Genomic DNA, 13,697 nt, shown 5'->3' on the forward strand with positions numbered 1-13,697 from the left:
CACGCCTCGCCTCTCCCCACCTCGCCGGAGTGGTCGCTTGGCTCCCCTGGCATGCTGCCCTCCTCCCTCAGCCTTGCCCTCGCTGCGGCATCGCTTCCAACTCGCAGTGCGATGCAGGGGACACATTAACCCAATAGAAAATAACTGGATCAATTGCCTAAAACTGCTGCAGTCATTTCACTCAGCTTCTGGGGACCTGCATCTGGTCCCCGACTGGCATTTGGCTCTGGCGAGGCCAGTGCAATACGAACGCACATCAGCGTGCTGCTTTAAAGCCGTTGTGAATTTCCAGAGGGTAAACACTCATGAGATCACCTTAATTCTTAGAGACATTCATATTTGGAGGACTAAGCATCACTTTACACAGCTATGGAGCGAGTGACTCTCCTGTCACCAGGTAATGTGCAAGAGCAAAATGGGTTTTCTTATTGGAGAGTAATTTAGGCTTGGTTGTGCTTTGCTGGCTCTCCTTTCACACAAAGGTGTCTGATTTACAACAGGTTTGGGGCTGTTTTGCAGACGCATAGCTGGAATAACAACAATAAAATATAGGAAGGGACAAGTAATAGCTGAAATCATTAAGTGGAAAAACGAAAATAAAATATGAATAAATAATTACAGGCAAATGTTATATCTTAGTGATACAATGCAGTGCTCTGCAGAGAGACCCAGGCTAGCGTGGGCGCTGGCAGTTGTTTAGCTGGGCTACCTGCAATTTGGCCTGGACTAACGGCCCATTTCCCAGCAGAGCTCATTAGCTCGGGCTGGGTGTCCTGCTAACAGGCTCTTCTGGAGATGCGCTCTGCGGGATGCTGCAGCGTTCAGGATAGAGGACGTCCATGGCCGTCTAATTGTCATATCAACTTCAGTGTGATAAGTCATGATAGTTTCCTTCTGCCAGCAGGTAATGCAGCAGTGACCTAAGCTTAACTTTTTCATGGTACCCGATGCCTTTATATAGCTATATGTATATATTATGCAAATGCTGGCTTTAAAATGACTGATTTCCAGGAGCTCTACTGGTTGTCCTTTTAAGCAAGAGGGAAAAATGAAGGTGGTCCTCTGTGTGTGTGTATGGGCAGGAGAGGAGGTGTGGATTTTCTGGAATGAAAAAAGAGGGGCCATTATGTCTTTGAGACAACCCCAGGGTCCCATAACAGTTGCCCCTATAGCGCTGTGAAGCCCATTGCTCAGCACGTGCGCACATCCTCCCCGGGGGGGTGCTGGGCCAGAGACAGACAGATGTCTGGGACCTGCTATGCTGTGGAGCTGGCTCCCGGCCGAAGCGGGGGGGTTAGAAATGAAGATGAAGCAGTGGTGCAAGGAGTCAATCCATAATATACCGATGGCTGGAATCAGGGAAAGAAAGGTTGTGGCAGCAGAAGGGGAACATTTTCTGTATCTGCTGTGTGAAGATTTTTTTCCCTTAACCGCTCCCCAAAAGATACGCTCCTGAATGTCTTCTTGGCTATTGCTGTTGACAATCTGGCCAACGCCCAAGAGCTGACCAAGGTATGTATGAGATTTCTGTTCCTTCAAACTTAGAGCACAGCTGCTGGATCTAAAGCACACGCTAATGAACCTCCCAGACACTCAGAGGTTTCCTCTAGACCCTGTTCACGCGGCATCTCTGTTTACCGGTTTGCATTGTGGAGAGGGACTTGGAGGCTTATTCTTCAGGTTTGTTTCATTTCAGGCTTGTTTCAGCCAAATCCTTTGTTTTTTAGTTGCGTTTTATGACAGAGTGGGCAGTGGCATTGCTCATCTCGCTGCCGCGGGGAGGTGCACAGGCATTTGTAGCATTTGCTGTTTTCAAGACCAGAGGCGAAGCAATTAACGGGTTTTGGCTGACTTGAAGCTTAGATTCGAGGAAACGCAGGTGTCATATTGCTGCTTTTGCTGTCTCACACTAATGTTTCATACCTTGTTGAGCTTTTGGATGAATCAAAGAATTAACGTTCTCCAATCAACTCCCTGGAAAACAACTTGCAGAGGCTATTGTGAATTCTCAGTGTAGATGTTATAATTTTCCTGCCTTTCACCAGGTGCAAGAGAAATCTGAGGCAGCAGTCCAAGCGCAGGCAGAAAGACAGGTCCTGGCAAGAGGTGGAAATGACACTGTACTGTACTGTATGCACAGGTTTATAACGGAGCATTCCCTATGGAAAATAAGGTATAGCCTCGGTATTGCGCAGGAAGGGCTGCAAGTGCTGCAGTTTGTATTCATGTTATTAGATACTTTTTTTCCCTCGTTGTACCATAGTTGTATTTGTGAGGCAGCAGATTTTTTTTTCCACGTTTCTAGTTTGTTCTTACTAAGTGCCCACCCCATTGCTGTGCTGCTGCCAGCGCTGTAAGTCAGTGACCTGCCAGTGGCAAAAGCAGCACCATGTCCACCTTGGCAGTTGTGTTTTACAAGCTTTATTTTATATGCCTTTTATAGGGTAAGAGGATCACTAACTATGTGTTTACACAGCAGCGGGCAAGGATATTTTCTCTTTATAGAGTTGTAGAAAGGTGCAGTAGTTTGTGGATAAGTGATGCAACTCCACAGTTCAGGGGGACAGAGATTTCTAGGAGCTTCCTGCCCCACTCCAGCTGCTGAAGACCGAAGCAGCCAGCCGTTCCCAGTTAAAATCCGTGTCTCTGTGGCAGCTGAGCTTGTCTTTATCAGCTCTTCTCTTCTGTGGAGCTGCGTGACTGGCTTCAGGTTCCAGCTTTGACTGGAGCCTTGTTTCCTGACAGCTGATACCCAGTGCAAATCGTACAAGAGGCTGCTGGCTCTCAGGTGTATAATAAATGTTCCTGTGTCTCTGAGAGCATGTTCTGCATCCCTCCTCTCTTATCATGCAGCTCAGGGTTGTGTTTAATGGCACACTGTTTGTTTGGTTTTGGTGTGGTGTTTTTTTTTTTTTTTTCTGGGAAGTTTTTCCCCTTACAGCAGCTCAGCTGTTTCTCTTTAAAGCCCACAGAAATCTCCAGCCTGGAGGCATGCATCCTCCCAGCCTGTTCGGGAGATTTATGGGCATCCCTTGGATGTGTTGAGAGACGATCAGACCTAGGACAATTCTTGGATAATGAAGCTCATCCTACTTCTGCATTAATCCTTTTAGTGCCTTCTTGTGAATATTTCAGCAGCTGACTGGGACAGTTAGAAACCTGGCTTTGTTGATGTTTATAACGTATAATTAAATATTGATGAATTCAGCAGCATTGCCAAATCATAAAGCTTCTTGAGAAACTCTTTTTTGCTTTAATTTTATTTATGATCCCCCAAAATCACTAGGGCTTTCAAAAGAAGAGCAAAAAGATAAAAGTAATTCAATTATATAGCATACCTGAAGAATGAGGGATTTATTGCTAAGTAAATACGATCATGCAAAACCAAAAATGGCCTGGAGATATAATTAAGTTACTCAGGAGTCGGTTGATCTCAGGAGACTTTCTTGACATTTACGCTGTAAAACTAATAGAGATCAGTGCTGCCTACAATGTGGGAAAACCGTAAGCAGTTTGCAACTGCCTCTGTTTTGGAAAGACGGAAAGCTTTCCAGCTGACCTTCAGGACCGAAACTTTTCAACCAGTATTTCTCCTCCTGGATGCTAATTTGGATTTTTTTTGTCATGGCATTGGAACGTTTCTCAGTAGCCTTAGCTGGGCCTTGTGACCTGTCACAGAAGTTACCAGAACTGTAACTATATTTAACTTAAGCTTGATCATCTGCTGTAGGTTACAAAACTCACCAGTACTTTGGAATGACTCATTTTTGGGAAAAAAACCAAAACGACTCACCTTCTTTGCTTTGAATATACAAAGAATCTGCTCTCCAGCCTCTGCCTTCTCCCCCACCAGGTCTTTCTCCTCCTTTCCCTTATCACTGACTTAAATTTCACCAACTTAATTTCTAGTGATTTCTCAGAACTGTCCCAAATCTCTGTGGGTTGTCTATCCTCTAGTTTTTTCTATACACTGGCAGGTTTTTTTTCCTGTTCACTTATTCAGAGGGGAATCGAAAATTGCCCCCCAAACGTGCTTTGAAAATCTTCTTTCTGCTGACCATGGCATGGTGTCTGTGCTGACCACAGCAGTTCATTCTTCATCCTCGTTAAAGTGGCACATAAAGCCACCACCAGCGATCCTTTATTTTCCTAAATGTCCTAAAGCACAAAGCGTGTTCTTCGAACTCTGTGCACTGCCAGCAATCCCTGGGAAAACAGTATAAAAACATGCAGTGTGGGGTAGGAGGGATGTGTGAATTTTACATAGAAACTTATTAAAGAGTTGAGAAATTCACGGAAATAATGGAGTGAAGCGAGCGGCAAAGGCAAGAGTCTAACGGCCATGAAGGTTCTTCCTCCTCCTCCCCAATGGAGAGGGTTTTAATTGGGTGAGGTTAATAAAGAACAGTCAGTGTTAACTGTGCACATCATTATGGGTAGCACTGAAGATGGGCTTTTCCATGTGATAAACTGGTTTAAATGAAGATTTAGAGCTCTAGAAGACAGAAAGGGACCATAAAAGAGAGATGCCCTTATAGGCAGGGCCTTTATATGCACTTGCCCCTACATAACGATGGTGACAGTCCGGGCTGTTGGTGGGATGGATGGATGTTGCCATCGCAGCTCAGAGCTGGCTTCAGTCGTGCACTGTCACACTCCTGCGTGCTCCAAGCAGAACAGGACGAGCCTGTGCCCCAGTGAGACCTGGCAGTGTAAGTACCAGGCAAAAAATTAATTAATTTTTGTAGTGATCTGCAATCTCTTGATGGAAGGAGCTACAGAACTATTATTAAGCAGTCATCTGCTAAAGAGTGTGCTTGTTCGGAGTTAGGGACGGCTGCAATTATAGTGACAACAGATACTGGGTGCTTTACTTCAAGATACTGAATCTAGCAGAATTGCTGATGCACCAGGGAGAAAGGAGCAGAAGCTGCAAATTTTAAAGAGATGGTAAAAACTGCACCTGGTGCTTTAGGTACAAAGAAAGGAAAATCAAGAGCCTTTGAATGTATGTGATTTTAACACTACTAGTGAGTCCTCAAGAGAAGAAACAACTTGAACATACCTGTGGAATGCAAGGAAAACATTAAAAGCTTTTTTATGGGGGTGGGGGCACTTATTCCTCAAAAGATTCATGCTCTGCAGATACCCTTTGTGCTGGTTTTGGCTGGCACAGAATTAATTTTCTTCACAGTAGCTAGTAGGGGCTGTGTTGTAGGTTTGTGCTGATCACACAGGGATGCTTTTGCTCACCCGGAGCCAAGGGCTGTTCTGCTCCTCACCCCACCCCACGGTGAGCAGGCTGGGGGGCACAAGGGGCTGGGGTAGGGGGGCACAGCTGGGACAGTCAACGCCACTGACCCGAGGGATGTGCCGTGCCATATGGCATCAGCATGTAAAGCTGGGGGAGGAAGGAAGGGGGGGGTGACATTTGGAGTGGTGGCATTTGCCTTCCCAAGTCCTGGTTAAGCGTGCTGGAGCCCTGCCACCCTGGGGATGGCTGAGCCCCTGCCTGCCATGGGGAGCAGGGAGGGATCCCTGGTTTTGCTTTGCTTATTAAACCATCTTTATCTTAATCCACAAGTTTTCCCACTTTTCTGATACTCTCCCCCATCCCACTAGGGGGAAGTCAGCAAGTGGCTGCTGGGATTTAGTTGCTGGCTGGGGTTAAACCACGACACCCTTGATTCACAACAGGCTTCCAAACCACTGATGAGTTTACTGGAAGCTGGTAGTTGATTGACTTTGTATAATTGTTCAGCAGGGCTTTTTTTCATGGCCTGTCTCAGGTTCTTTATTCACTACAGTAAGAATTTACTTGTTATAAACTTACTGATTTCTGGAAAGGAAAAAAATAAATAAAAGAATTTACCACTATTAAATTTTTGGATTAATTTTTTGTCATTTCTTTTTCTTTCTGAAGGAGAAAGAAAAACAGTTTCAAAATGAGGTGCAGTTTAAACAAATAACACCAAAGTCAGAGCAAGGAATTGTTTATGCATATGATATTCAGGATGGATAAATCTATGGTTTCCTATTGCAAAGCTAGATGTCTTGCTGTCTGCTCTCGTGATTTTAAGCATAACTCTTTCACAGTGTTATAGCTGAAGAACAGAGGTAGACCTGTGGCATTTCAAAAAGTCTCACAGAAAAGCCTGTGACTGCTCTCTTCTTGACATCTGGTTATTCCTTGAATATGTGTGATGCCGACATGGCCATCAGAGGGTCTGGGTTTATCCTGCCATGATTTTACTATCTAATTTGACCGGCTAGAGAGTTTAAAGGAAATGTAGCCTAGACGACCATTGAAGAAAACCCAGGGCGTTTCTTTGCTTTTTGCCTTCATCTCATAGCTTAAGATCCTGTAGTTTAAATTTGAGCAACATTTCTCCTGTTGTTACACTAGGTAGGAGGAAATAAATAAATTTTTTTTATTCTCTGCGGGAACTTGCAATGGCAATAGAAGTCAAAAATCCACATGGTCTGGGGGTATGAGTAAAGCATGGACACAACCATCTTTCTGATGATTGCTTGAGTCTACAGACTGCGCCTTAATACGGCTCCTCCACCCTGTCAGTCCTCAGTAATTCAACTGAAATCAGTGGAAATATCTGGGGTAAAGCTGGTGCGAGCTAGATTGCTATTGCTTGTTGGACTTACTGTTTCACAGTACTCACATTGGCAAGAGGTCATGAAGGATTCAGGAGTCTGCCTCATATATTTCAGCAGGAACGTGGGCTTTAGAATGTTTTTACTCAGGTCTGAGATAAACGGGGCTCCCTTCACCCCAGAAATGTCACATTGTGGTCAGGTCTCTCCCCGTAGTTTCCTTTCACAAAACTAAGTGGTAAGAGGAGACCAAAGAGAGGTAAGAAGCTTTGTGAGGGAGATGTAATCCTGGTAAAAATGCACTGAGCACTTGACCAAACCCTGCATTTCTCTTCTTGACCAACTGTTGCTGGCCCCAAACCCTACCTGGCAGTCCTTGCAAGAAGTGACGAAATTTTGCCTTACATTAATGAGTCTGCACTGTTCTTGCAGCATGGTGGTGACAGTCACATGCCACTCGTGCCTTGGGGACTCTGGTTATCATCGTTACATGATGCATGCTCTGATTTCTCTTGGTTTTCTGCACCAGGATGAGGAGGAGATGGAGGAAGCCACCAACCAAAAGCTCGCCCTGCAAAAGGCCAAGGAAGTGGCAGAAGTCAGCCCCATGTCTGCAGCTAACATTTCCATAGCCGCGTAAGCATTATTTTATTATTTGGGAAGTTTATAATTTTGTTTCTGTTTTTTCAGTGTCAGTATGTGTTCGTTCAACTGGAGCATCCCATAGTACTCTGTGAGCCCTCTTATACCGTCTCTGTTACTGCCAGGGCTTTAGGTTGACTGAATACTTCAGTGCTGATTAATTAACCATGGATTTAATTAAGTATTTCTGTTAGTTTGTTTCTTCTTTTTTTTTTTTTTTTTTTTTGTAATGTCTCATCTTTTGCCTTGCTATAAATAACTGTGTTTTAGAAGGATTTTTTTAAGCTGTCCTAGGATAGATTTCACCAGGTGAAGTGTTAACATTTCACTTTGGATTTTTAATTACAAGAGGTATGTGTGGACATCATGTCTTAGCTATTCTTTAATGATCTCTGCTTTGAGAATTTAGAGTGTAAATGCATCCTCCTAAATATCAGACTGAAAAACATGCTTGAATGCACTTTCCTTGCTGTTTGAAGGAGTGCTGGGTTGAATAAAGTGATGTATGTGAAGAGTCACTGGTTTGTAGCTAGAAACATGGATTTGCATCTTCAGATGCAGGTCTTCTGCATGGATGTGGCCATATGCACAGACTCTGTGATACCAGAACCCTTAGAAAACATTGTCTTGTGGTCCATCTTTTCATATATACTGATCTAAAGTGAAGTGAAAAAATTATATGTAGGTGGAAATACTTGTCCATATGTTGCTGAGGTCAGTGCAGAGTTCTGCCTTCGTGGAATTTTAGCATCGGGACTACCAGCATCAAAAAATTTGCTCATGCATTTTACTGAGAGCTGCTGATGTTTTCCAGATCAAGCATAGAAAAAGAAATTTCCTGTCTAATTTTATTGCAAAGTATCTGAAATGCAGCAGGATCCCTGTTTGTTCCTTCAGTGTGAATCTCTTGAGACCTTTGTCACTGGGAGTTTAATCCACTTCATCAAAGACAATAGGCCAAATGGAGCCAGTTCATTATATGTGAAGGAAAAGAATGGTATTAATTTGGCTTTTTTATTCTTCTTACCATTTTACTCTGCTATTACCGCTTTAATCAGCTTCTATTTTCACCCTGTATGCTTGTTGGTTTTAAATATAATCCCTTTCTCACAATGATTTCCTGTCTGGTCTTGAAAAGAAGTCAAATGAGGATATTTACTCTTGTCCTTTGATGACTTTCCTGGTACTGTTGTTTTAAAATGGAAGATAATGCTGCTTATTCTTTAATCAAAAGCACGATGCATGTGAAGATTTCTTAGAAATAAGCAAAAAGCCCCCAGTTTAACGGAGCTAAGGTTTCTCACCACGTTGTTTGTTGCTTAAAATAACTTTATTTCATGATTTTTCACCAGGTTTGCACCTGGTTTTCTATATCACAGGGCCGGTTTTATGACCACAACTGAAAGTGAGTACAAAATTGTGGATCTCTGCTTATTTTGCCTCAGATTGTATCTGCCCAGTTCCCTACTGGCCGCATTTGTACAGGCAGGTAATTAGGGTGATGAATGAGCACATTTGGAAGTGCGGTCGGTCGCTTGCACATCTAGTAACCACAGCAACACCGCGCACGCCGGGGGGTTATCTCTGCTTTAGTGCCAGCCAGGGGCTTACCAAGCCACGCATGAAGCTCGCAGGGCTTTAGTTTGGGGAAAAAAACATGTGTTAAGGTCAACAGGTTGATGACCAAATGGATGATAACATAGAGGAGAAGGCAAGGGAGAAGTTTGGTCTTTGGTGAGACAGAAATAGGTGTATGGATGGGTTGCTGGCTCATGATCCAAAAGGTATTTAATGAAAGCATGCCGAAGCAATTTGTTTAAAATAGAAATACACACATAGTGTACTCCAAAGATGCTTAACAGCTACAGCTTTTGGGTTTACAGCACCTATCCCTTAGATATCTCTATCCCATACAGTAGGGCTGATGATGGGGACCTATGGCTGAGAGCCAGATGTGCCCCATGACTTGGTTTCTTGCACTGTTACACTACACAGTGGTCCTGAAGAAGGAGCAGATGCTGTGTTGATGGCAGGGCTTCTCAGATCAAGCCTCTGATGCAACTCAAAGCTGAACATGCTAAGAATGAAAAAGTGCTGGGCATGCTTGGAAAAAGGATTTTTGGTGTATGGAAATATCACCGCAAGAAGCAAATGCCGGTAGTGCCTTGATGCACCTAAGTGGGTGGTGGTGAGCAGGGGCTGGGAAAAACTGGGACTGAGCTGCCAAAGGCCTGCTGCAAAGGTGGGTCTGCTCTATCAGTTTATATTTTTGTTTTCTCCTAAGGAAAAATTGGTTTAGTTTTATAATTTTATTTTGGTTTCATAACATATGAAAATTATTTTCTCTAACAGGCATCATCTATAGCATGGATCAATGTTCTGAAAACATCAATGTTTTCTCAGTAGAGGAATCATTTTTTGCATCAATCCAAAGAGGTCTTTCAGGTGTTAGCAGAGGGTAGCATGACTTGCATTTCCTTCATCATGATGTTCATGTTCCCGGGATGCTTGTGCACTTCCCACAGAGGTGGTAAAGGTGTCCTGGGGCTGAGGCTGGTGAAAAGTTATGTCAGTTGTTCTGCTGTTTCACCGATGAGGTGCTGTGCTTGCTGCTTTGCTTCTTTCTCTTGTCAGTCCTATATCAAGGACTGAGGGTGTGTATCTTCCCCTGAGTCTCCTTCCAGACCATTCCACACTCTGTAGTGTTGTATCTGCTCCCCTGCCTCTGCATTTTCCCTGTGCAAATACAGTGTTCTGTGCGCTCCTGTCCTGCAGTTTATCTGCACCGGTTCTTCTGCTCTCCTCTGCCATTCAAGCCTTTGACCTCCAGGAAACATCAATCTGTTATGTCAGGTGCAAAATATCATTTCCTAGGCATAAAAAGCCGGCTGCTGGTTTAGTGTGTCAGCCCACTCGGGGCGCCTGAAGAGGTACCTTCACCTTTACGCATGTAATAGCTGCTGCGTGAGCCACGGGGGTTTTATGGTTGATAGATGATGAAGCCCTACGGTCTCATGGGGATCTGTTTTAATAATATATTCATTATTACAGTGGCATTAAGATATCATCTGCCTTGCAACTGACTCAAAGTGCTTTATTACAATGTTCTACCTGCACTTGCTTTGTAGCTCCTACTTCATCAGTCTCCCAGGACTTTTTTTGTCTTCTGCTCCACCAAAGGGACTTCACGTGAACAGATTTGTCTGACCACAGTTTGTTTCTTCACCTGGTGAACTCTATCCTGAAGGGGCCTTTTTGTTTTGTGGTTTTTCAGGATTAAAAGCTAGGATGGTACATTGTTTTTCTCATTGTTGCAATGTTTGGTTTAAAACAGAATCTCTGTTTAACATGTGTTATTGCATTTTAATTTGAGCCCATTGTTTCATTCTTTTTTTTGTGATTTTTTTTTGTTGTTTTTGTTTTCTGTTTAGCATTTTCCTTGCTTTGTTGTTTCTGGAGGTGAGTTTCTGGGTTTGTTCAGTTTGCCCAGCATTGTCTTTAAGACCCTCTGTTTCGTACAACATTTAAACCACTCAGCCTCTCAAACTGAGCGACTGTACAGACCGATGGGTCTTCAGAGCAAACCATCGGTGCAGCTTCCCTGGTGGCCAGAATGGAGGAGGGGGGGGGTGGGAAAGGGGGCAGTTACACAGGCAGTGAGTGCTCAAAGCACTTTGTGATGCCCCTGTAAAGGTGCTGGTAGAAGGGAGAGCCATCAGGCTCGTTCCCATGGCTCATACAAAGACCCCAGTGCAAACACGGTTTGATTGTCTGGTTTTGCTAACCTGAAGCCTGAACTCCCCACACTGGGGTTCCTCATCCACCTTTTCTATTCCGGCCAGAGATGCACCGATGGCGCGTACAAAAGGGGCTGCAATAAGCACACCCAGCCCAGTGTGGGCCAGCAGACCAGCCGGAGAGGACACGAGCTGTGGCTGACCTGGCACCCAGAGCCCACCACATGTTTTCCAATGGCCTCTCTTCACCTTTTCTTGGGAGAAGTCTTAAAATACCAATCACAACATCAAACAGACACTAAATTTGTAGGAACCTGCTAGATAGTTAGGCTGAAGACATGCTGAGTGAAACTATCTGCATTTTGTAACTGATGGGATGTTTGCAATTCCACATGGTAATGGGTTACAGTTGTAGCCAGACCCAATGAAATTATTTAAGGACAGGTATAGGGTGTGAGTTCTGGGTGGGAGAAGAACTTTCCAGATGCAGTGGATGAAACTTTGTTCACAGTGGCAGAGGCAGTTCATGCAATGTGGGCACTAGACCTAAATACAGTCTGCAGAATTGCCCCCTACCGTTTTTCGAAGTGACATGTGCTTCCTAGGACAGCCTTCCCACCTCTGAAGACCTCTTCATCTGTCCAGGCTCTGACTGGTTTCTGCTGGTCCTTCAGAAGGTTGTTCAAAGCAGTTTACATTTTAATTGCACGCCCACAGGTGGATACTGCCTGTTAATGTGAGCAAGTTGACTACTCATTAGACAAGTGCCAAGGGCAAATACAGGTGTCACATCTTTTCACAGTGACTTCTCAGAGTTGTCTGTCCCTTTTGTACAGGTCTGGGGATGAATGGGTTGGGGTTGGGGGGGTGGGGTTTTTGTGTGGGGAGTTGCTATGTTTCTCCAGGACATTTTCCATCTCAGAGGTTCCATATTTTCCTTTTGTGTTGGGAATACTGTGGTCTGTTTCCAAATCCCTGTTGGGCTGTTGGTACCCAACAAGACCCAGCAAGAAGTGTGCCTGAACACCCAGCCCATCAAACGTTCTGTGCTGGGTGATGTGTAGACTAGAAGAGGTGTTCTTTTTCTCTTGCTGGCCTGTGCTTACTTCCCTTTCCTTTTCCCCCTGAAGTGTGTTGATGTGTGAGGTACTGTGATTCCTCCTGTTAGCTTACCTTTTTGCCCTTGCTGTTGGTGGCATGGTCACTCAGCTACACCTAAAGACACTCCCTCGTACTCAGCCCCTCGCAGATGGTAAGTAGCATCAAGCAAAGCTCAAGTACTTCTGTCATTTTGATTTGGAAAAGGAAGCGGTCTTTGTTTCGTGGCTTTACACCCCGCAGTTCCAGCAGAAATTTAGTCAAATTTATGGTTTTAAAAAAGCAGACTCCAGCAATGGGAGCAGAGGAGCGAACCTGGAGTGCTGCAGGACTTGCATAACGCTGGCTGGCCGGGTTACAAGGATACTTGGCAGGATCAGAGCATGGCCTCCGTCCTGCACTGCGCCAAACGAGGCAGGGATAAACACAGAGGTTCATTCAAGCTGCCTGCCGAGGGATGCTGAGATCTGCTTTCAGCAATTAAAAGCAAAATTTCCATGGGTATTGCACAATGTTGGTGCTGATTTTCAGGCAAACTAGGGCAGCCCAGTACATTCTCCTCCACCGTGAGTTTTCTACCTGTTTTGCCCAAGAAATTTCTTACCTACGCTTGAGGCATTTATGCAGTCAAGGGCTTGTTCTCTGCAGGTTTGAGCTGACACCCTGGGGGTTCAGCATCCAGCCGAAGAGTAAAGGGGTCCACAGCTTGAGCAACCTGGAAACAATAATTTTCTTGGCAAGCAAGCATGGCATCCCACCCCCACTTTGACTCCTGCTCCCCTTTCATTTGGCACAGTACAAATGTAGGAATACTGAAGTTTAGGCAAAATACTTTACCTGACTGTTGAGCAGATTTTTCTCTCCAAGCAAAACTTTTATGATGCCTTTCATAATTTGTTTTATATTCATTCCAGGTTTCTTGACCTCTGGATTGTTGTGTTATAGACTTTACCTGGGCCAACATTTCTGTTCAGAAGAATCCATTAATTTTAAATAAATTTTTATTTAAAACTCTCCTTACATGATAACCAAAGAACATTAGATTTTAACTGGACCTTCTGGTTGGCTAGTATTGATTGTTAACAGATTAAGAGTCTCATGGAAGCAGGAGAAAAAATGCTGGAACTGAAAAAGCAAATTCAGGAGGTGAATGGATTTTATTTTCAGTCTTGGGGAGGTTTCTTTGGATGATGTAGATTTATAAAAATTATTTATAACTATGAAAAAATTAACACCTCAAGCCAAGATCTATCAAGATGTTTAAAATTCTGGTTTTCTGTAGATTCCTTGCCAAAGGAAGAATAAACTCCTTTTCTGTGTAATTCAGTGATTTCTGTATTTAGAACCCCCCACGTATAACAGTGTTTGTACAAACACTGGATGGAGGAGAATCTACAAAATTATTTGTGAACTGAAACAAGCTCCTTTCCATAACACGTGATGTCCTGCCCAAGCTGCAGCAGACCGATGGCTTTTAGACATTGTGAGCCACATTCGGACAATCTGAGCCCAGGCACATCCCCGTGCCTGTCAGAGGAGAGAGGTAGGTGCCACTGAAGAACAAATCCAAGGCAGGGACCGAGGAGAAGCAGCCTGGCACCAGCTGCTGGG

The 13,697-nt window shown here is 44.2% G+C and overlaps 1 protein-coding gene across 1 annotated transcript in view; it reads left to right on the forward strand.

Moving 5' to 3' along the window:
* Positions 1 to 13,697, forward strand: part of LOC130155302 (voltage-dependent N-type calcium channel subunit alpha-1B-like) — a 297,246-nt gene that overhangs the window by 194,245 nt on the left and 89,304 nt on the right. The window contains 2 exon segments of the mRNA XM_056352410.1: positions 1,445 to 1,512; positions 7,139 to 7,245. Of these exon segments, the coding sequence (XP_056208385.1) occupies positions 1,445 to 1,512; positions 7,139 to 7,245 (175 nt within the window).

Source organism: Falco biarmicus, chromosome 9 (assembly GCF_023638135.1).
Source record: "Falco biarmicus isolate bFalBia1 chromosome 9, bFalBia1.pri, whole genome shotgun sequence".
NCBI lineage: Eukaryota > Metazoa > Chordata > Aves > Falconiformes > Falconidae > Falco > Falco biarmicus.